The following is a 21,201-nucleotide window of genomic DNA, read 5'->3' as shown; positions in this document are numbered from 1 at the left end:
AAAGGAAACCATTAGCCAGAATACGAGAAGTCCATATTCTTCTTCAAACATGCGAGTAGTTTCCAAATCCTTTGGTTTTTGTGTGATCTGATTTTACTGATAACCCCACAGCAAACTCAAGTTAGGATATACTCAGAATGTGAGTTTATTTTTCACATTCAAAAGAAAGGAGTGTTCACAACTTCCCACTCCACATTCATGCAATATAGGGGGGGGGGGGGGGGGGGGGGGGGGGGGAAGAGAGAGAAAGGGAGGTTTCAGAGTCCCACGATCAGAGTCCAATGAGAAAGTCTTACATGTATGCATTCAATGGTTAGCTTACTGGTGTTACAAATTTTGCTTTTTCAGGTGGCATTGGTGTCGCAAAGTAAAGTAGGCATGCAGAGATGACATCAGATCTGTAGGCAATGATGCAAAATCTTTCAGTAGAGTCAGGGTATATGGGCCTGTAGTATAAACTGGACAAAACTTGATGCTGAAATAGGATGCAAAGGAATCCTGTGGGATAATGGCTACTCTGATCCGATCATTTTACACTCTATATCATGCAAACTCATGAACAGGCACAAGGCCATCACTTTCTGCTCTAAAAAGTACCCAGTCTACCTCAGATTAACCTAGAAGGGCAAACTATCTCAAAAATGTGAGCAAGTAAAGTTAGCTGTTTCACGCTGCTACTATGCAGTGTCAACAAAAGCAGCATTCACAATTAACAGGATGCTGCCATCAAGCCATAAAGAAGCTCTGCTTATCACATGAATGAGTATCGTAGTATGTGAATTTCAGTGTCAGTGTAATGTTAGGGCCGTAGGACAGTCCCTTCCACTGTTTGCAACAATAGGAACATAAGAACTAGGAGCAGGAGTAGGCAATTCAGCCCCTCCGCCACGCAATCATGGCTGATCGCCTATCGGCCTCAATTCCACTTTCCTGCCCGTTCTCCATAACACTTCACCACAATACAAATTACAAATTTGGAAAATCTGTCCATCTCCTTAAATGTATTCAATGTCCCAGCAACAACTGCTCTCTGGTGTAGAGAATTCTGCAGATTCACGACTCTTTGGGAGAAGTAACTTCTCCTCATCACTATTTTAAATCTGTTACACCTTATCCTAAAATCCTCCCATTCTATATTTCCCCACAAGAGGAAGCATCTGCTCTATACCTCAATTAGACCTCCTCTCATTCTTCTAAATTCTAGCATAAACTGTTCAATCTTTCTTCACAAACCCCTTAATTCTGGAATCAATCTAATGAATATCCTCTGAACTTCCTCTAATGTAATCTCATCCCTCCTCAAATAAGGGGACCAGAAATGCACACAATCCTCCAGGTGCGGTCTCACCAATGCCTTGTACATTTGCAGCAACACTTTTCTACTTTTGTACTCTATTCCTAATGCTTTAAAGGCTAAAATTCCATTTGCCTTCCTTTTTATCTGCTGTATCTCATACTAGTTTTCTGCGATGCTTGTACAAGGACACCAAAACCCTCTGGATCAAAGCACTCTGAATTTTCTCTTCATTTAGATAAGTTGCCTTTCCATTTTTCCAAACAAAATTGATAACCTCACACTCACCCACGTTAAACTCCATCTGCCAAATGTTGACACACTCTCCTAACCTACCTATATCCATTTGTATATTTAAAATTATTCATTTACATTTACTGTCACAAATAATTGTTTCTTGAAGCTTGTCCACCACTGAGGTTAAATTGACTGATGCATGTAACAAAAATGCTTAAGTAATCATGGGTGTCCTTAATCTACGTATAGACTGGGAAACCAAATTGCCAATAGTACGGTGGTGGATGAATTCCTGGGGTGTGTACAACATGCCTTTAGACCACTATGTCAAGGAACCAGCTAGGGTACAGACTGCCCTAGATTTGGTGTTGTGCAATAAGAAAGGATTAATTCACAATCTTGCTGTGTGGGGTCCTTTCGGGAAGTGACCATACTATGATAGAATTATTCCTTAGGATGGAAAGCGGAGTAATCCAGTCTGAAAGTAGGGTCCTAAATCTAAACAAAGTAAACTACAAGGTATGAGGAGTGAGTTGGCTGCGATAGATTGGGGAACTTCTAAAAAACATAATGGTGAAGAGCAATAGCTAATATTTAAGGAATAAATATATGCAGTATAACAGAATACATTCCTTTCTGGTGCAAAAACACAATAGGTAAAGCAGACCAATCATGGCTGACAAAACAAATGAAGGATAGGATTGAATCCAAAGTGGAGTCATATAAAGTTACTACAAAAAGTAGCAAGCCCAAGGATTGGGAGCAGTTTAGAATTCAGCAAGGAGACAAAGAGATTGATCAAGAGGGAAAAAACTTGCGAGTAAACTTGCAAGGAACATAAAATCAGACTGTAAAAGCTTCTATAAGTCTGTGAAAAGAAAAAGATTGGTGAAGACAAATAAAGGTCCCCTGCAGTCCGAGATCGGAGCATTTCTAATGGAGAACAACGAAAATGGCAGAGCAATTAAACAACTATTTTAGTTTGGTCTTGAGTTGGTTGACCGTCATCATCCTACCATTGTGCCAGTTAAGAATTTGAATAGTTTTAGGCAATATACATGAGATCTTACCTCAAAAGGTGTAAAAGTACTGTGGTGAGTACAACAGAAAAAAATAGAACTGAGAGATAATTTGACTTAATATTTTATAACTTCTAGTATAAAGGTATGGTAGCAGACTAGATTGAACAATAATGCGTTTGGATGCTACAATGATGATTATTCTTTTTATTATGCAACAGACATGTTTACAGACCACTGATTGAGAAGGGTTATACAAAATGGGAAGCACAAACCTCAGTATTCATACTATCAGCATTATATCATGAGGTATGTGAGAACAGGCTTTAAGGGGCATTGTTAAAGAGGGTTTAAACCCCAGATAGCCTTTTTGTAATCACGATATGCAAGTAACAGAATGTTTTTAAAATGTCATTCCATTTTTAAAATGTGAAAATTACATGATGCACACTATTTATAAACTGTTGTAAGAAACTTGCCTTGTGGCTAGACAGAAATGCTGCTGTCTCTATAACATATATTACATTACATCTCTTCTGCCTGCTAGGTGACAGGGGCTAGTTTAGATCAACTGCCTGAACAGCTGGTTTGTGATGTAAAGGAAGGCCAACAGCATGTGTTCAATTCTCATACTGACTCTGGTTATTAATGAAGGCCCGGCCTTCTCAACCCTGGCCTTTACCCGAGGTGTGGTGATACTCAGGTTAAATCACTGAAAATCAGCTTTCCCCCTCAAAAGGGAAAAGCTGCCTATGGTCTTCTGGGACTGTGGAGACTTTACTTACTTTATATGGCTGAACAAAAAGTTAAAGAAGCAGTATAAAGCTCAGATCTTTTTTTTGCGGATCTATCCTTAATAATAATTGTTATTGTCACAAGAAGGTTTACATTAACACTGTTTTTTTTAAGAAGTAAATTTAGAGTACCCAATTAATTTTTTCCAATTAAGGGGCAATTTAGCGTGACCAATCCACCTCCCCTACACATCTTTAGGTTGTGGGGGAGAAACCCATGCAAACACGGGTAGAATGTGCAAACTCCACACGGACAGTGACCCAGAGTCAGGATCAAACCTGGGACCTCAGTGCCGTGACGCAGCAGGGCTAACCCACTGCACAACCGTGCTGTCCCTTACATTAACATCTTGACCTCAAAACGCCTGCTCTCCCAACTTCTTAGAGCTCAGTGGACCACAAGATTAGCATTTGACATGTGAGACTCCTTCTCCCTCCAGTGCCAATATCATTAATCCCAGAAATACTCATTATCCAAACAAAAATTAACCAAATTGAGCACCTCATAAGCCTCAGATCCACCTCTGCATGAAGCCTAACTTTACTACCAAGAAAACTCTAGTTCTATTACCCCTCAATATCTAGTGCTGTCAAAATTCTGAATTCTGAAAGATTCTTGTTACAAATTTAGAAGTTGCTTTAGGTATGTTCTAAGGTACAGCAGTGCTGACCACTATGGTAAACAGTCTGAGATTTTAGGGATGTGCCTGTACTCATCAATATTTATAATAACTATAAGTATAATATAAATATATCAATATTAATAATCTTTGTCACAAGTAGGCTTACATTAACACTGAAATGAAGTTACTGTGAAAAGCCCCTGCCTGTTCGGGTACACAGAATTCCGAATGTCCAAATTACCTAACAGCATGTTTTTCGGGACTTGTGGGAGGCACCCGGAGGAAACCCATGCAGCCATAGGGAGAACGTGCAGACTCCACACAGACAGTGACCCAAGCCGGGAATCGAACCTGGGACCCTGGAGCTGTGAAGCAACAATGCTACCCACTGTGCTACCGTGCTGTAGTAACTATTCAATAGCACAGGGGTCAGCAACCTTTCAAAAGTGGTGTGACAAGTCTTTATTTATTCACTCTAATGTTTTATGTGCAACTAATAAATTTAAACGTTTATAAAATCGCAATATAATTAAACTATTGTTTTATGTAAAGTAAATAGGGGTTTGAAATGCTTAAGAAGCTTCATTTAAACTTAAAATGCAGATCTTACAAATTTCATGTGCAGTAAGAAGTCTTACAACACCAGGTTAAAGTCCAACAGGTTTGTTTAGAATCACTAGCTTTCAGAGCACTGCTCCTTCCTCAGGTGAATGAAGAGGTAGGTTCCAGAAACATATATACAGACAAAGTCAAAGATGCAAGACGATACTTTGAATGCGAGCCTTTGCAGGTAATTAAGTCTTTACAAATCCAGAGAGAGGGGTAATCACAGGTTAAAGAGGTGTGAATTGTCTCAAGCCAGGACAGTTGGTAGGATTTCACAAGCCCAGGCCAGACGATGGGGGGGTGGGGGGGCGGGGGATGTAATACGACATGAATCCAAGATCCCGGTTGAGGCCGTACTCATGTGTGCAGAACTTGGCTATACGTTTCTGCTCGGCGATTCTGCCGGCTTGCGAAATCCTTGCATTTTTTACTTTGTCTATATATATGTTTTTGGAACCTACCTCTTCATTCACCTGAGGAATGAGCAGTGCTCCGAAACAAACCCTGTTGGACCTTAACCTGGTGTTGTAAGACTTCTTACTGTGCTCACTCCAGTCCAACGCCAGCATCTCCACATCAAATTTCATGTGATCCTTGCCCTTGTTCAATTTTTCAACGTACGGAACATATTTGGATACTTAAAGCTGCACACAGGCTTCTGGGTGATCAGTTGTTAACTGGCTCCGAGAAGATCAGAGCACTGACTTTACGTGTGAAAATACCTGTTCACACAGGCATGTGAATCCCAACGCTGAAAACATTCCAAAGCCAATTTTCTTTAGTTAAATTTCACTGGTAGGGACATCCTGCAGGTCAGAATAGAATCCCCATGATCTCTCTTGGTAGCTTCAAGTGCACTTTGATGTTGACAATTCTGAGATTTTTAATTCAATGAGAAAACCCTCAATTTACCCTGCTTGCACCCCGTCCCAGTATAGTCGGGATGAGCTGATAATTTTGAATGTTTGCTTCTATAAAGCAAAATGAGTTCGCCAGTCCCAACATGTTTCAATGAACACAAATTTGAATGGCACAAAAATGAGCAATCTTACTGGAATTGTGAATTGGGTGCTGGACTGGAAAGTAGAAATTAGAAATATTTGCAGATGTGGATGATCTTTCTGCAGCTGAGATTGAAGTGCATTGTTGGGGTAATGTGAAGGAAGCTTTACCTTGCAGTTATTCTCTCCTGTTGGACATTGATAACGATGCCAGAACAGTAAAACAAATTTGAATCCCAGTGTACTAATATTCACAAATATAACCTCAAAATAAAAAACTAAACGATTAATATCCCTCATCACATGTTATGTATTATGTGACATTTTTGTATTTTTACAATCACAACAAACACACAAGGTCAAAAAAGCAGTGTGTTGTCCGACACTGATGTAAGCAGCAAATCGGGACTTTTCATGCTGTTAATTAGACGAGTGCGAGTACCACTTAAAATAATCTTGCATGCCACCTTTGGCACAGGTTGACAACTCCTGCAATAGCATAACCTGATGTGTAACAGTAGGGTTCCCTTGCAGATTGTATCTTTCACATGTCCCCTCACATGCACTTCTCCAATCTTTTCAAAGGTGGACTGAAGCATTTGGTGAGACAAAGATCAGATCCAAATCATTAAGCTGCTTTATTTCACACACAGCAAGTGAACAAATAGTTGACACAAATTCCACTGAACGTAATTTCACTTCTCAAAAAGGTGGTGGGGGAGGAGGGGGAGAGGAGAGAGAAAAATAACAAACCATGCACCCTTGTTCCTTTCATGGGATAATGCAGTTTTTCATACTACTTTTTTCCCAGAATACGGTGAAGGCTAACTCATGAAGTTTTTGCTTCCATGTTCTAACCAAGAGTAATAGCTTCATTAAAAAAAATCCATGTTGAAAGGACAGGGATACACCAGCAGGAATGTCAAACAAACCAACTGTCCCCTCTCCAGAGATATCTCATGTTACACCCACATGAATAGAATTGTCCTCTCCGCAATGGTTGTGCATATTGGGATTTAACCGGCTGAGTCAAGATAATCATTTTTTTTTACATCACTGCCCATTCTGACTCATTTGACTTTAATGCACATTCCTCAATACCAGGAGCAGTTTTAAACCACGTGTGAAATTATTTTGTTTTAATAAATAACCCTTAAACATACCAACCATTTCAGTAAAAAAACTTCAAGTCTCAAAACATTAAATGTAAAAACACAAGATGTGTAAATCTTTCTAAACTACAAAAGCACAAAATAATGTATTTGCTTACATAGGGTTGGGTTTGTACAATTTGCAGATATCAGTGTCACCATTTAGAAATACTACAGCATTTTCGGGATCACATGAAGGACATAACGATGAGCGAGTAGCAAACCTGGGCAATGATGTTCTTCAAATTGGCCACAAGTGTGAACAGTATTTGTCTTACTGATATTACCTGTAAAAACTGGTTTACGGTCAATGTCAGCAATTTTTTAAAAGACTATGTTCCTGACTTGAATGAAATGCATTATTACTTTTTTTTCCCGTTCTGAAGTAAATAAATATAACATTTAAACATTTCTCTTGATGCAGTATATGATCGCAGCACCACTTCAGATATTCCGTTTTTGGCTGTTTATAGAGATGATGTTACAGGTAAGGCTATGTAACCCATGTTTGTGTGTTTGCTATCAGTATACATTACACACTGCTTTAGCAAAGACAAGTAATTTCCTATTGTAAATTTATCTTTTACTTTAAAAAAACATTTAGAGGGCCCAATTATTTTTTCCAATTAAGGGACAATTTAGCATGGCCAATCCACCTATCCTGCACATCTTTTGGGTTGTGGGGGTGAAACCCACGCAAACACGGGGAGAATGTGCAAACTCCACACAGTGACCCAGGGCCGGGATTCGAACCCGGGTCCTCAGCGCCGCAGGCAGCAATGCTAACCACTGTGCTGCCCATCTTTTACTTTTAAGTAGAAAACCAGTCTGATTTCATTCAATGAGAATCTACCAGTGGTGGGGTGAGGGTGGCTTGACCACGGGAACAGAATCAAATGAATTATTCTCCCATTGAAATAAATCGAAGGCAAATTCAGCAGGTTTGCTGGGGGCATGGGATCTTCCCTGCCAGAATTGCATTCTTCCCTTGCCAATTTAAATCTCGGTAAGAAGTCTTACAACACAGACTACAATTTAAATCTCAGGTGGGAAGACAAAACTCTATCACTAAAAGCCTGTTTTTTTCAAGTAAAAGATTAGGATCATTGTTAGCATGTTGCTTATATTGTTGAACTTGTAATTGAGAGAACTGCACTAATAATCCAAAGAATTAGATCAAATCCCACCATGGCAGGCAGTTGTGAATTTTATTTAAAATAGACCGAGTAAAAAGATATCAGCGAAAGTGACTATGAAAATAAAAAAATCATTTGGTTGACTCATGTCCTTAAGAAGGAAACCTGTTGTCCTTAGCCAAGTTTGCATACACGGTGAACCCAGTCTCACACCAGTGTGCTCGACTCTTGACTGTCCTCTGCAATGACCTAGCAAGCTTTCATGTTGTATCATATTCCTATGAAGCAACTAGAAATGAACATTAAATGTCAGCCTCATCAGTGGTGCCCAAATCCCAAGAATGAATACATCAAAGTGAGGTTTATTAGTCCAGCTTTGTCACCAAATGTCAGCAGCAAACAATGTCAGCAGCAATCACAAGTTTAAATACAGCAGTGTAGATTAAGTGCAGAGTTTCTATAATGCATTTTTACCCTAGCCTCAAAAGAAGAGCGCAGGACACCAATGAGACATTCTTATTTCCTATTATTTTATTACTGCCTTCGGAAATGAGATTGCCTAGCTGTGCCATTTATGCTCATTTAAGACTGTTATGTGTTGCGAATCTGGATCCACTTTGAAATAAGGTAAGATTGCCAAAACATATTCAAATTGCAGACAGTGAGAAGTGAAAAGGTGACTTAGTAAATGTGAGGATCAATAGGATTTGATGCTGACAACAAATAGCAATACATTTCAGATTACAGCAAAACACAGTAAATTTGATTTCAAAACAAAAGTCTCAAACAGATCATGAAATATGCAGTACCTCCTTGTTCAGATTATAATTCACATGCCAATAATGTGATCTATCCTTTTAAACTTTATTATATATATCCCCCATAAACATGTTATTTGTTGGGTGACTGGGTGGCGCACTATATTAAATACTGCATTCAAATTGAGCTCAGTTTGATGCAATGCAAGTCTTTCTTGTCTGCTGTCAAAAGCACCATGTGTGTCACTTGGTAGCATGGTGCCACAATACAAAACTGCTCATCACTTGGCATTATTGAAAGTATAAATCTCACTCAAAGGTTGCTGGATAGCTGATATGAAAATCTGAGAATGTCACACAGCTTTAGTAAGAGTTCGCTTTCTGAGATTGGAATATCAGTGAGGCACAATTAAGATTTTTTTTTAATTTGCTCAAGGGATGTGGCAGATGCAGGTCAGACCTTCCATAATTGATGGTGGCCTGGTGGCCTTCTGGAAGCACTGCGGAGCTTGTGGCGATGGTTCTATATCATTGCGTGAGGTAGCAAATGAGAAGAAATTAGATATTTGTCTAAGTTAGGATGGTATGTGACATAGAGGAGAACATGGGAGTTGATATTGCTCCAGTTATATTGTTCCTCCTGCTGTTCGGGATAATAGACATTTTAGGAGAGGAAGATGCAAAATACAAATTAGAAGATTAAAACATAGATGGGAAGAACCACTTCCCCTTAGTGGAGGGGTCAATAATCAGGGGGCATTGGTTTAAGGTCGAGGGATTTAGAGGGGATTTGAGTAAAAGCTTTTTCATCCAGAGGGTGGTGGGAATCTGGAACTCACTGCCTGAAAGGATGGTGAAAGCAGGAACCCTCACAACATTTAAGCATTTAGACGAACACTTGAAACACCACAGCATACAAGGTTACTGACCAAGTTCTGAAAAATAGGATTAGATGAGCTGAAGGGCCTCTTTTTGTGCTGTAAAAACGCTAACTGTTTTAAAAAAAAACTGATTTTGGATACTGAGCTATGAAAATGTTGCTCAAATGGCAATCTATATTGTAATGATGTACAAAATGTAGACTTTAACTTGCATAAGCTATTATAATTGTTCACCGCTGCTTTTATAATGGGCATTGTTTCTAGTTAAGGACCTTCTAGATTATTTTCCTAATATTTAATTTGGTTTCTCCCCTAGGTTCCCACTGCATGGTTTCTAAGTAAATTTGTAAGAGGATTCTATGGAAATGCGATTGTGTGGGTTTGCATTATTTTAGGCCCTCCTTTGGTAGTGTATATGTATATCCATGATTACTATGTGCTTCAAGATCTTAAAGCAAATGAACAGAATTGAATAATAAAAGAAAACTTTAACTTATTTTGGGCTTCTCAGTTTTATTTTCTTCCCATGCAACTGCACTGTAAATTCTATGGTTCTATGGTCTAAGCTTTCCCCACTGCTCGATTTTCTTCATTTTGCATTGGAGACTCTTGCAGATGGTCTTAAGACATAAGATTTAAGGGAGGAGAGTTGGATCAGATCAGTCAACATCTTAACCCTTTACTTACTCAAGTAAGATAGAATTCTCTTTCTGAATGGAATTGCAACCATTCTTTTCATCAAATTTCACAAATACTTCACAAAACAAAATTCTCTAGTTTTTTAAATATATGATGTGTGTTTGGATTGCACTGCCTGAAAGGGTGTTGGAAATAGGTGCAATAGTAACTTTCAAAATGGAAAAAGCATGATAATGGGATTAATTGAATAGCTCTATAATCAAAGAATCAGCACAGCAGGATAGGCTAAATGGTCTCCTGTGCTGCATGATGTGATGCTTCTATGTAATTAATTGTCTTTGATCGTATCTAAAGAATGTCTACATATGATTAGTGTTTAGGATTCCCTTGAGCCTCTAATCTTTCCTCACCTAAATCTATCACAACCCTTTATTCTGTTCTTCTTATACTCGTCTAACTTCCTGTTGAATCCATCCACAATATTTATTTCAGCCATTCAATAAATGAATTTCTTCTAAATTCCCCATTGGAGTTTTTGATGACTATCTTGTTATCGATAGCCTCTATTTATGCTCTTCCCCACAAATGGAAACATACTCGCTGTATCTATACTATCAAAACTTTTCTTAATTTCAAATAACTTTATTCAGTCGGCCTCAACCTTTTTCAAGAGGAAACAGTTCCAGCTAGGTTATGCTTTCCAGATATGTTTACTCATTCATTCCTGGTATTATCGGTGTATTCTTCTCTGTACCCTCTCCAGTGCCTCTAATGTGTTTTATAACATGGCAACCAGAACTGCATGCCTAACTCTTAATGTGATCTAACCAAAATTTGATACAGGTACACCCGCAGTGCTGTTAGGGAGTTCCAGGATTTTGACCCAGTGACAGTGAAGGAATGGAAACATAGTCCAAAGCCAGGATGGTGCATGGCTCAGAGCGGAACCTGCAGGTGATGGTGTTCCATTCATCTATTGCCTTTGTCCTTCGAGGTGGTACAGGTCACATGTTTGGAAGATGGCATTGCATGATCCCAATTTGCTGCAGTGCATCTTGTAGATGGTACACACCACTGCGCCTCAGTGGAGGACAAGTGTATTTTAAGGTGGTGGATGGGGTCAATCAAGTGGGCGGCTTTGTCCTGGCTGGTTTCAAACTTCTTAAATGTTGTTGGAGTGGCACTTATCCAAGTGAGTGGAGAGTATTTCATCACATTCCTTATTTGTGCCTTTTAGATGGTCGACAGGCTTTGTGGAATCTAGTGAGTTACAAGCTGCAGAATTTCCAACCTCTGAGCTGCTCTTGTAGCTACAGTATTTATCTGGCTGGCCCAGTTCAATTTTTGATCAACTGTAACTCCCGGGGTGTTGATGTGCAAGATTCAGTGACGTCAATGCTATTGAATGCCATGAGGAGATAGTTAGATTCTCTCTTGTTAGAGATGACCATTGCCTAGCACTTGATTGGCACAAATGTTACTTGCCCACTTATTTTTCCAAGCCTGATCTTGTTGCATGTGGAATGGACTGCTCAGTATCGAAGAAGTCACAAATGATGCTGAGCATGGTGCACACATCAGCATAGATCACCATCCAATGGTTACAGCTCCTGCCTATCCCAGAACTGGTGCCTGTGCCCCATAAAAAGCAACGCTCGTGACCAACAGCAACCCGTTAGCCATGATTTTATTCTTTGGATCAGTTCAATCCTATGTCAATTAACATGTGGGTTGGGCAATAATCCAGAGATTATTCCTCTCAAAAGTCCTGCTTTTTAATTTAGAACCTATACTCTTTCAGCAAAACCTCCGCCCTGCTGTTACCTTGACATTTGCTTCAACATGAACCACAGCAACTGGATTTAAACCCTTCCTTTCCAAGTTCCTCTCCAGCAGCTGTGAGATATCTTGCCAATCTTTGTCCTAGCAAGGGTTACACCAGGAGATATAGAAGTCTGAAGACCTACATATCCAGACATAGGAACAGCTTCTTCACCACGGTTACTAGACTCAATGACTCTCCCTCGGACTGATCTGTTCCCTGTAAGCATACTATTCACAACGCCCTACGCTGCTCTTGTTTGGCCTTGTTATGCACTGTGACCAATCACTATTTGTTGATGTACCATTGTCAATGTACTCTGTTGATTTTTCTTTTGTTTACTCTGTACGTACTGTGTACGTTCCCTTAGCCGCAGAAAAATACTTTTCACTGTACTTTGGTACGTGAAAATAAATGTCAATCGATCAAACACCTTTCGATGTACTCATTCTTGGCTGAAGAGAACGTTATATCGTCCTAATTATAGAGTCCCCTATTACTATCACGTTTCGATTCTGCTCTTTCCCCCTTGGACAACCTTCTTAGACAATTTGTTCTATTTATTTTCCTACTCGCTTAAAGTGTAACTTGCCCAACCTATTTAATTGTAGTGCAAAATTCACAAATGTTCTTGAAGATGTACTTATCAATTCTTTCTATTGTGACGCTTGAGAAATGTTTTGAAAGCATTACTTGTAATGATAATTTATCAGTATATGAAACATAATCCCAATAGTACCCATTTATTTCAACTGTTCTGCCAGTAAAATATTTCTGATTTTTATTGCCTCCCCATCACCAGTGTTTTGACAAACCACATCAAATAAATCAATAAATCAATTTACTTTTTAAAAGGTGTTTCAAAGTCATGAATTGAATTTAGTGTTTGCAGCACAGGCCACTGTAGCCATCCAAGATGGACACTGGGCTACAAAATGGAGAACTGCTAAGACTGCAGGGAAAAACAGTCATAGTGAGGACACACAGCTTGCAAAAGACTGTTTTGCATTTTGCACGTACAGAAACCAGTTTCCAAAGAGTTGCAGAGTTTCAGCCAAAGGTGCAAATGGGAAACATCTGCATATTAATGAGGTGATCCCGGCTCAGACTCAGGTACAATAGAAACATTTAAGTATCAATGGATACTTTTCCATAGACGCCCAGACAGAATGGCGCCAAAGCAACCAAAACAAAGAGCCGTAGGGACCGCCCCACCCATCGAGGAACGACCCTAGGATTGGAGAGTTCGAAAGATATCGATTGGGAAAGACCCAATCGATGAGGGAGCCTCCCCAAGGGGGCCTGGACCTCCTGGGACCTATAAGAATAGATCCCGCACATGGTTCGGTCTGTTTGCTCCAACTGTTGCTTCCAGACTCCGGCCCAGATCTGTTACATCGCATCCTGACTCCAGTCTCATCACCGGCCGTTGAGCATCAGCCATCGAACTGTAAGTGCCAACACAACGATCGCTACGTGATCCAGACCTTGCTAGCCCTTGACAACTTTGCCAATCAGAAAGTTACAGACCAAGAACGGGACGAAGGCCTTGCTCCCTGACCTTGCCTGTTCCTGTCTAGATAAGTATTTAGTTGTTTAGTATTAGAAGTAAGTTAGTCTCTTTAGCGTATGCATGTGTATTTATTATATTTGTTATAATAAACACCAATCGTTTGGACTTACTAATCGGTGTATGGATTTATTACTTTGAACCTGACCTTGATATACTTGTGACGGTGTCTCAATACGGCACCTGGCGACTCCGAGCATAATTACACATACAGAGCCATAGTAGTGTTAAGCACACGGCCTTTAAACGGAGGCGTGTTAATCACACTCCAGTAAAACGAGCAACACCACACAGCCATTCAATTTATCTGCACTTCAGTCCCTTTGGTCATCACCATAATCACTTCACCATTGGTAGTCATGTTTTCATCCCATTTACCTCCCCCCCCCCCCCCCCCCCCCCCCCCCCCAACCACACACACCACCACCACAAAGCTCTGGAAATCCATCCCTACACATCATCTCCTATCTCACTTATTTCCTTCAAAACATTCCTTAAAATATTTTTTGGAACAACTGTTTTTGGCAATCTGAATATCTTCTTATACAACGGTGTCATGCTTTTGTTAATGTTCGTGTGAAGAACTAGAAGACATATTCTAATGCAAAAGAGGCTATATAAATACATGCCATTGCTCCTATTTTATTTTTGCCCCAATTCCTACTGTATCACCTTGACAAAGAAACAAATATTTGTCATAGTGAACCAAAGTATTACTTCTGACGAAACGGATTGCATTGTCCCTAGAAAATTTCTGTCACTGCATCCTCAGCTTTCAGATCATTTTATCAGTTCTCAATTCCACTGAATAGCATTGGTGATCAACCACAAGGATTCCTTTCATTCCAATTACAGATCTCTGCGCTCCTGAGTGCATTCCATGTTTCTTTTGTCTTCAATAGAATGTATTTCCATTTTATCTTGATGGATAAATACCTCAAATATAGGAAACCTTGCTAAAGAAGAAAATATAAAAATATCTGGAAACCAAAAACATAAAAGAAATGAGAAATGAGCTTGGATTTCAAAAGGAAAGTCTTGCTTGACCAACCTCATTGAATATCAATCCCGATCTAATCAAACAGGTTGGCACTTACATGATTGTTCCTTACCTGTGACTAGATCCTAGAAACTGCACACTTTCTTGGGTGCTGTCATTTTTCTTTCAAAGTGATGCTCAACACTACATTGTCCAAAAGTTTGTTACTGTTTAATTTCTGATACTGAAAAGAAAACTAGGTCACAAAATTCAAGTAACTGGTGTTCTTTCCCCTTTCATCCCATATTTGTTTTATTATATGGTGTTGCATACAAGCCTACATTCTCTTTTGTTTCAGGGGTGTACGTTACGCCACAATTTTCCTTATTTTGCTCTTCTCTCTATCTCTAATAGACTGCACTCTTGTTTACCTACATAACTAAAGTAATTGCACTTCAATGTTTTCAACTGTATGTGAAGCACTGAGATGTTTCTGAGAGGCTTGAAAAGGCAATAAAATGTAAGATATCCTTTCAGAATTTTCCACTCGTCCAATGCAACTGAAGCAACAAGGTCCAACTTGCCTCGCAGGAAAAGACATAACTTATTATTTGGACGCCAAACAATGGAAGCAGTTTGAAATAGACAGAACTAAGAAATCTAATAACCAACCAGAGCAAAGATCTGCAGTCAGGCCACATCCAATCATGAATGATGGGGGGGGGGGGGGGGGGGGGGAGACAATTACACAAATAACCAGAGGTGGTGGCACCACAAAATCCTTATCCTGAATGCTGGGGGAGCCCAGCAGACCAGTGCAGAAGATAAGTCTGAAGTTTGCAACCATCTTCAGCCAGAGGTGTTGAGTGGGTAACCCATTTCTGAGATCTCCAGACTAGATATGTCAATCTTCAGCCAATTTGATTCACTCCAAGTGATACAAAGAATTGACTGAAGGCATTAAAGGCTATTATAATATCCAAGTAGTAGCACTGAAGACTTGTGCTCCAGAATTGGCTGCACCCCTAACCAAGCGGTTCCAGTACAGCTACAATACTGGCATTTACTCAATAATATAGAAAATTGTACAGGTATGTCCTATCCACAAAAAGAATAAATCCAACCTGTCCACTTACTGCCCCATTACTCTTCTCAATCATCAGAATTATGCAAGGTGTCATCAACAGTGTTATCAAGGAGTGCTTACACAGCAATGACCTGTTCACTGATGCTCAGTTTGGGTTCCAAGACTATTTGGTTCCCAACCTTGTTAAAACGTTGGTCCAAACATAGACAAAAGAGCTGAACTGAAGAAGTGCACTGAGGGACTATCCTCAAACATCATAGAACATAACAACGCAGTACAGGCCCTTGGCAGCATATAACTCTCCACTGGTTGGAACCATACCATGCACCAAGGAAGATTGTGGTGGATATTGGAGGCCGATTTCCATAACCCTAGAGCATAGCTGCAGGAGATCTTCAGCGTAGGATCCTAGGCCGAAACATCAAATGACCTTCCCTCCATCAGGTCAGAAATTGGGATATTAGCTAATGATTGCATGCCGTTCACTACCATTTGCGATTACTCATGAAGCAGTTAATATCCATAGGGAGCAAGACCTGGAAAACATTCAGGCTTGGGTGAAGTGACAAATAATATTCAAACCTCATAACTGCCAGGCAATGGCCATCTCATGACATTAAATTACATTATCATCACTGAATCCCCATGACTAACATCCTTAAGTTACCAATGAGCATAAATTTAACTAGATTTGCCATCTAAATACAGTGGCTACAAGAGCAGGTCAGTGGCTGGGAATTCTGTAGTATGTAACTCACCTCCAGGCTCCCCAAAGCCTGCCCACCATAAGTGTGATGGAATATTTTCCACTTACCTGGATGAGTGAAGCTCCAAAAACACAATTGCTTGACACCATCCAGGACAAAGCTGCCCACTTGTTTGACACCTCATGCATTTAAACATTAATTCCCTCCACCTCTGATGCACAGTGACAGTAATGTGTACAATTTAGTTTTGAAAAAATAAATTGAGTACCCAATTATTATTTTCCAATTAAGGGGCAATCTAGCATGGCCAATCCACCTAACTTGCACATCTTTGGGTTGTGGGGCTGAGACTCACACAGACACGGGGAGAATGTGCAAGCTCCATACAGACAGTGACCCGGGACCGGGATCGAACCCAGGTCCTCAGCGCCGCAGGCAGCAGTGCTAACCATTGCACCACCCCAGTGTGTACCATTTACAAGATATACTTGAAACTGATCAGAAAGGACATGTTGACTCCCCGTTTCCGATGTGTCATGAGGAAAGACTGGAGAAACCCACAGGTCGAAAGGGAGGTGATTAAAGTTAGAGTCTCAATGTTGTGGAAAAGGTGGATCCAGAAAATTACTTCAAACTTGTCATGGCTTCTATATCGGTACCTGACAAAACACACGGTCTCTACTATGTAGAAGAACAAGGTCAGCAGGAACAATTACTCCTCCAAACCACATACCATCCTCACTTGGGCTTGTATCAAATTTTCTTCAATGTTACTGGGTCAAAATATTTGTTTCCAAATAGCACTGTTGGTGTACCAGCACCAGAAAGACTGCAGCAGGTCCTGGCACGGATGGCCATCCCCTTCCCAAGGGCATTGAGCAACAAATGCTGGCCGTACCAATAATTCTTGCATCCCACAAAATAACCAAATAATGTGGGAGAAATGGGGAATTTTCTCCATCAATGCTATCTTGTTAATTTCGTGTGGATCAGTTCAAAGATCATGAAGGCTATTGGTCACACCTTTTCTCCTCCATCCAGAACAACCCTATAATGCCTCACCTTTTCCGCCTACTGTATAAATCAAATTTTGCCTCCCTATCCAAAAGTCCATTCCAAACAAGTCCTGAATGTGTCTTTTACCAGTTTCCGTCTGCACCGTGCTCTCACTGATCAGTTTGAAGTAATTTTCTGGATCCACCTTTTCCACATCATTGAGACTCTATCTTTAATCACTTCCCTTTAGACCTGTGGGTTTCTCCAGTCTTTCCACATGACACAAAGGAAACATGTCCTTTCTCAACAGTTTTATGCCCTGACCTCGTGTTTGGGTAACAGAAGCGGACACAGTATTCAGGATGTCTGACTTTGATTTGATTGGATTTATTATTGTCACATGTATTAGTATGCAGTGAAAAGTATTGTTTCTTGCATTCTGTACAAACAATGCATACTATACATAGGGAAGGAAGGAGAGACTGCAGAATATAATGTTACAGTTGTAGAAAGGTGTAGAGAAAAGATCAACTTAATACGAGGTAGGTCCATTCAAAAGTCTGATGGCAGTAGGGAAGAAGCTATTCTTGAGTCGGTTGGTACATGACCTCAAACTTTGGTATCTTTTTCCTGACGGAAGGTGGAAGAGAGTATGTCCGGAGTTGCGTGGGGTCCTTAATTATGCTGGCTGCCTTTATGAGGCAGCGGGAACTATAGATAAAGTCAATGGATGGGAGGCTGGTTTGCGTGATGGACTGGGCTACATTCACGACCTTTTGTAGTTTGCTGCGGTCTTGGGCAGAGCAGGATCCATACCAAGCTGTGATACAACCAGAAAGAATGCTTTCTATGGTGCATCTGTAGAAGTTGGTGAGGGTCGTAGCTGACGTGCCAAATTTCCTTAGGCTTCTGAGAAAGTAGAGTTGTTGGTGGGCTTTCTTAACTATAGTGTCGGCATGGGGGGAGGGGGGGGGGGAGAAAGAGAACCAGGACAGGCTATTGATAATCTGTACACCTAAAAACTTGAAGCTCTCGATCCTTTCTACTTTGTTCCCATTGATGTAGACAGGGGCATGTTCTCCACTACACTTAAGTCGATGACAATGAGGGAGAATTATTGTCGTCGCACCAGTTCACCAGATTCTCTATCTCATGCCTGTACTCTCGTCATTGTTTAAAACGCGACCCACTACGGTGGTGTCATCAGCAAATTTGAAAATTCGAGTTGGAGGGGAATTTGGCCAGTCATAGGTGTTTAAGGGATATAGTAGGGGGGCTGAGGACACAGCCTTGTGGGGCACCGGTGTTGAGGATGATCGTGGAGGAGGTGTAAAACAAAGAGTCATCGGACTCGAAACGTTAGCTATTTTCTCTCCCTACAGATGCTGCCAGAATTGCTGAGATTTTCCAGCATTTTCTCTTTCGTGGAGTAGATGGTTTCCTATCTTTACTGATTGTGGCCTGTGGGTTAGAAAGTTCAGGATCCAGTCGCAGAGGGAGGAGCCAAGGCCAAGGCTACAGAGTTTGGAGATGGGTTTTGTAGGAATGATGGTGTTGAAGGCTGAGCTGTAGTCGATAAATAGCAGTCTGACATAGGTGTCTTTGTTATCTAGGTGTTCCAGGGTAGAGTGCAGGGCCACGGAGACGGTGTGTGCTGTGGACCTGTTGCAGTAGTAGGCGAACTGTAGTGGATTAAGGCAATCCGGAAGGCCGGAGTTGATTCCAGCCATTGACAGAAAACAGAGCATTGTACAGTTTGAGCCAGACCAACTAGGACCTACACACTATTGTTTTGGCTTTTTGAATGTCTTATTCGGTTATTATTTCAAAGTGGTAGCCATCGTTGAGTATGTTAAAATACTTAGATAACTCTCGTTTCTTCTCAGTCAAAAGATGTGCAGGTTATCCTAAATTGCCACTTAGTATCCGATGGTTAAGTCAGGCTACAGGGAAAGGGTGGGATATTGGGCATAGGTAGAGTTTTCTTTCAGAGGGTTGGTGAGCTTCAATGGTCTGAATGGCCTCCTTCTGCACTGGAGGGATTCTATGATTCAAGCCAAGTGATTGAATACGCTTTGTGCTGGCTTTTTAACAGTCAACTGGTCCTGCTGGCTGAATATGGTTTCTAATTTTGACCAATTTATATTGTTTGGTAAATGCCTGGTCTCCAGCTGCTTAGATTTAATCTCTGCGGCTGAGATTCGAAGTCCTTCCATTTGTTTGGTGTGTTCATACATTGTGCCAAGAGAACTGCACCTTCAACACATGTGGCAGCACAGTGGCGCAGTGGGTTAGCACTGTTGCCTAACTACAGGCAACCGAGGTTCCAGGTTCGCTCCCGGCTCTGGGTCACTGTCCGTGTGGAGTTTGCACATTCTCCCCGTGTTTGCGTGGGTTTCACCCCCACAACCCAAAGATGTGCAAGCTAGGTGGATTGGCCACGCTAAATTGCCCCTTAATTGGAAAAAATGATTGGGTACTCTAAATTTATTTTTAAAACAGGAAAAAAAACAGGTGCCGCCAGGAGGAGGAAAGGGAAAGTAAAAAAAGTGGTTTACAACGGGAGGTTCCTGCTCCTTGGTCCATAGATTCAATCCCCCAAGTTTTTAACATTGCTGTATGGAAATTGATTTGATCAAAACTTTCTGAAATTCTATTGATTCTCAAATGGTGGAGCAGACTCAATGGACTGAATGGTTTACTTCTGTTCCTAAGTCTTCTAGATTAGTTCAAGCAACTCCTGCTTGTAGACACTTTGGCCTCATCTACTACTGATCTGACTAGGCTCTAGAGGGTTACAAGGTAGCCAGGAAGGAACTCAAAAATGGATCGAGGAGAGCTAGAAGGGGGCAGGGAATAAATAAATTCCTGGGAATTACAGACCCATCAGTCTTACGTCTGTGGTGAGCAAAATATTGGAAAGGATTCTGAGAGATAGATTTATGATTATTTAAAAAAACAGTTTTATTAAGGATAGTCAACATGGCTTTGTGAGGGGCAGGTCATGCCACACAAGCCTCACTGAATTCTTTGAGGATGTGACGAGACACATTGATGACGGTCGGGCAGTGGATGTGGTGTATATGGATTTTGGTAAAGCATTTGATAAGGTTCCCCATGGTCTATTTTCAGAAAGTTAGGGGGCATGGGATACAGAGAAATTTGGCTGTCTGTGGTGATAGTGAATGGAAAGAATTCCGCCTGGTGGCCGGTGACCAGTGGTGCCCCCCACAAGGATCTGTTCTGGGACCTCTGCTCTGTGGTTTTTATAAACGACTTGGATGAGAAAGTAGAAGGGTAGGTTAGTAAGTTTGCCGATGACTCGAAAGTTGGTGGAGTTGTAGATAGTGTTGAGGGCTGTTGCAGGTTACAACAGGACATTGACAGGATGCAGAGCTGGGCTGAGAAGTTCAACCTTGATAAATGTGAAGTGATTCATTTTGGAAGGTCGAATTTTAATGTTGAATACAGAGTTAAAGGTAGGATTCTTGGAAGTGTGAAGGAACATAGGGATCTTGGGGTCCACGTACATAGATCCCTCAAAGTTGCCACCCAGGTTGATAGGGTTGTTAAGAAAGCGTGTGGTGTGTTGGCTTTCATTAATAGGGGGATTGAGTTTAAGAGCCGTGTGCAGCTTTATAAAATTCTAGTTAGACCACACTTGGAATAGTGTGTTTAGTTCTGGTCGCCTCATTCTAGGAAGGATGTGGATGCTTTGTAGAGGGTACAGAGGAGATTTACCATCATTGTCGTCGCACCAGTTCACCAGATTCTCTATCTCATTCCTGTACTCTTGTCTCGTCATTGTTTAAAATCCGACCCACTACAGTGGTCATCATCAAATTTGAAAATTGAGTTGGAGGGGAATTTGGCCACAGTTATAGGTGTATAAGGAAGGACT

General features: G+C 40.8%; 1 protein-coding gene across 2 annotated transcripts in view; it reads left to right on the top strand.

Annotated features, from left to right (window-relative positions):
* The window catches only part of LOC119971461 (diacylglycerol O-acyltransferase 1-like), a 423,136-nt gene extending 413,140 nt beyond the window's left edge, over positions 1 to 9,996 (top strand). For both annotated transcript variants that reach the window (XM_038807022.1, XM_038807020.1), the window contains 3 exons: positions 2,772 to 2,859; positions 7,150 to 7,212; positions 9,817 to 9,996. In XM_038807022.1, the coding sequence (XP_038662950.1) occupies positions 2,772 to 2,859; positions 7,150 to 7,212; positions 9,817 to 9,972 (307 nt within the window). In that variant the 3' untranslated portion in view covers positions 9,973 to 9,996. The remainder of the gene's footprint in view (positions 1 to 2,771; positions 2,860 to 7,149; positions 7,213 to 9,816) is intronic.
* Positions 9,997 to 21,201: the final 11,205 nt, after the last annotated feature.

The sequence above is a fragment of the Scyliorhinus canicula genome, chromosome 9 (genome assembly GCF_902713615.1).
Source record: "Scyliorhinus canicula chromosome 9, sScyCan1.1, whole genome shotgun sequence".
Classification (NCBI taxonomy): Eukaryota; Metazoa; Chordata; class Chondrichthyes; order Carcharhiniformes; family Scyliorhinidae; genus Scyliorhinus; species Scyliorhinus canicula.
The sequence above is the reverse complement of the archived record's forward strand: the minus strand, read 5'-3'. Positions and strand labels throughout refer to the sequence as shown.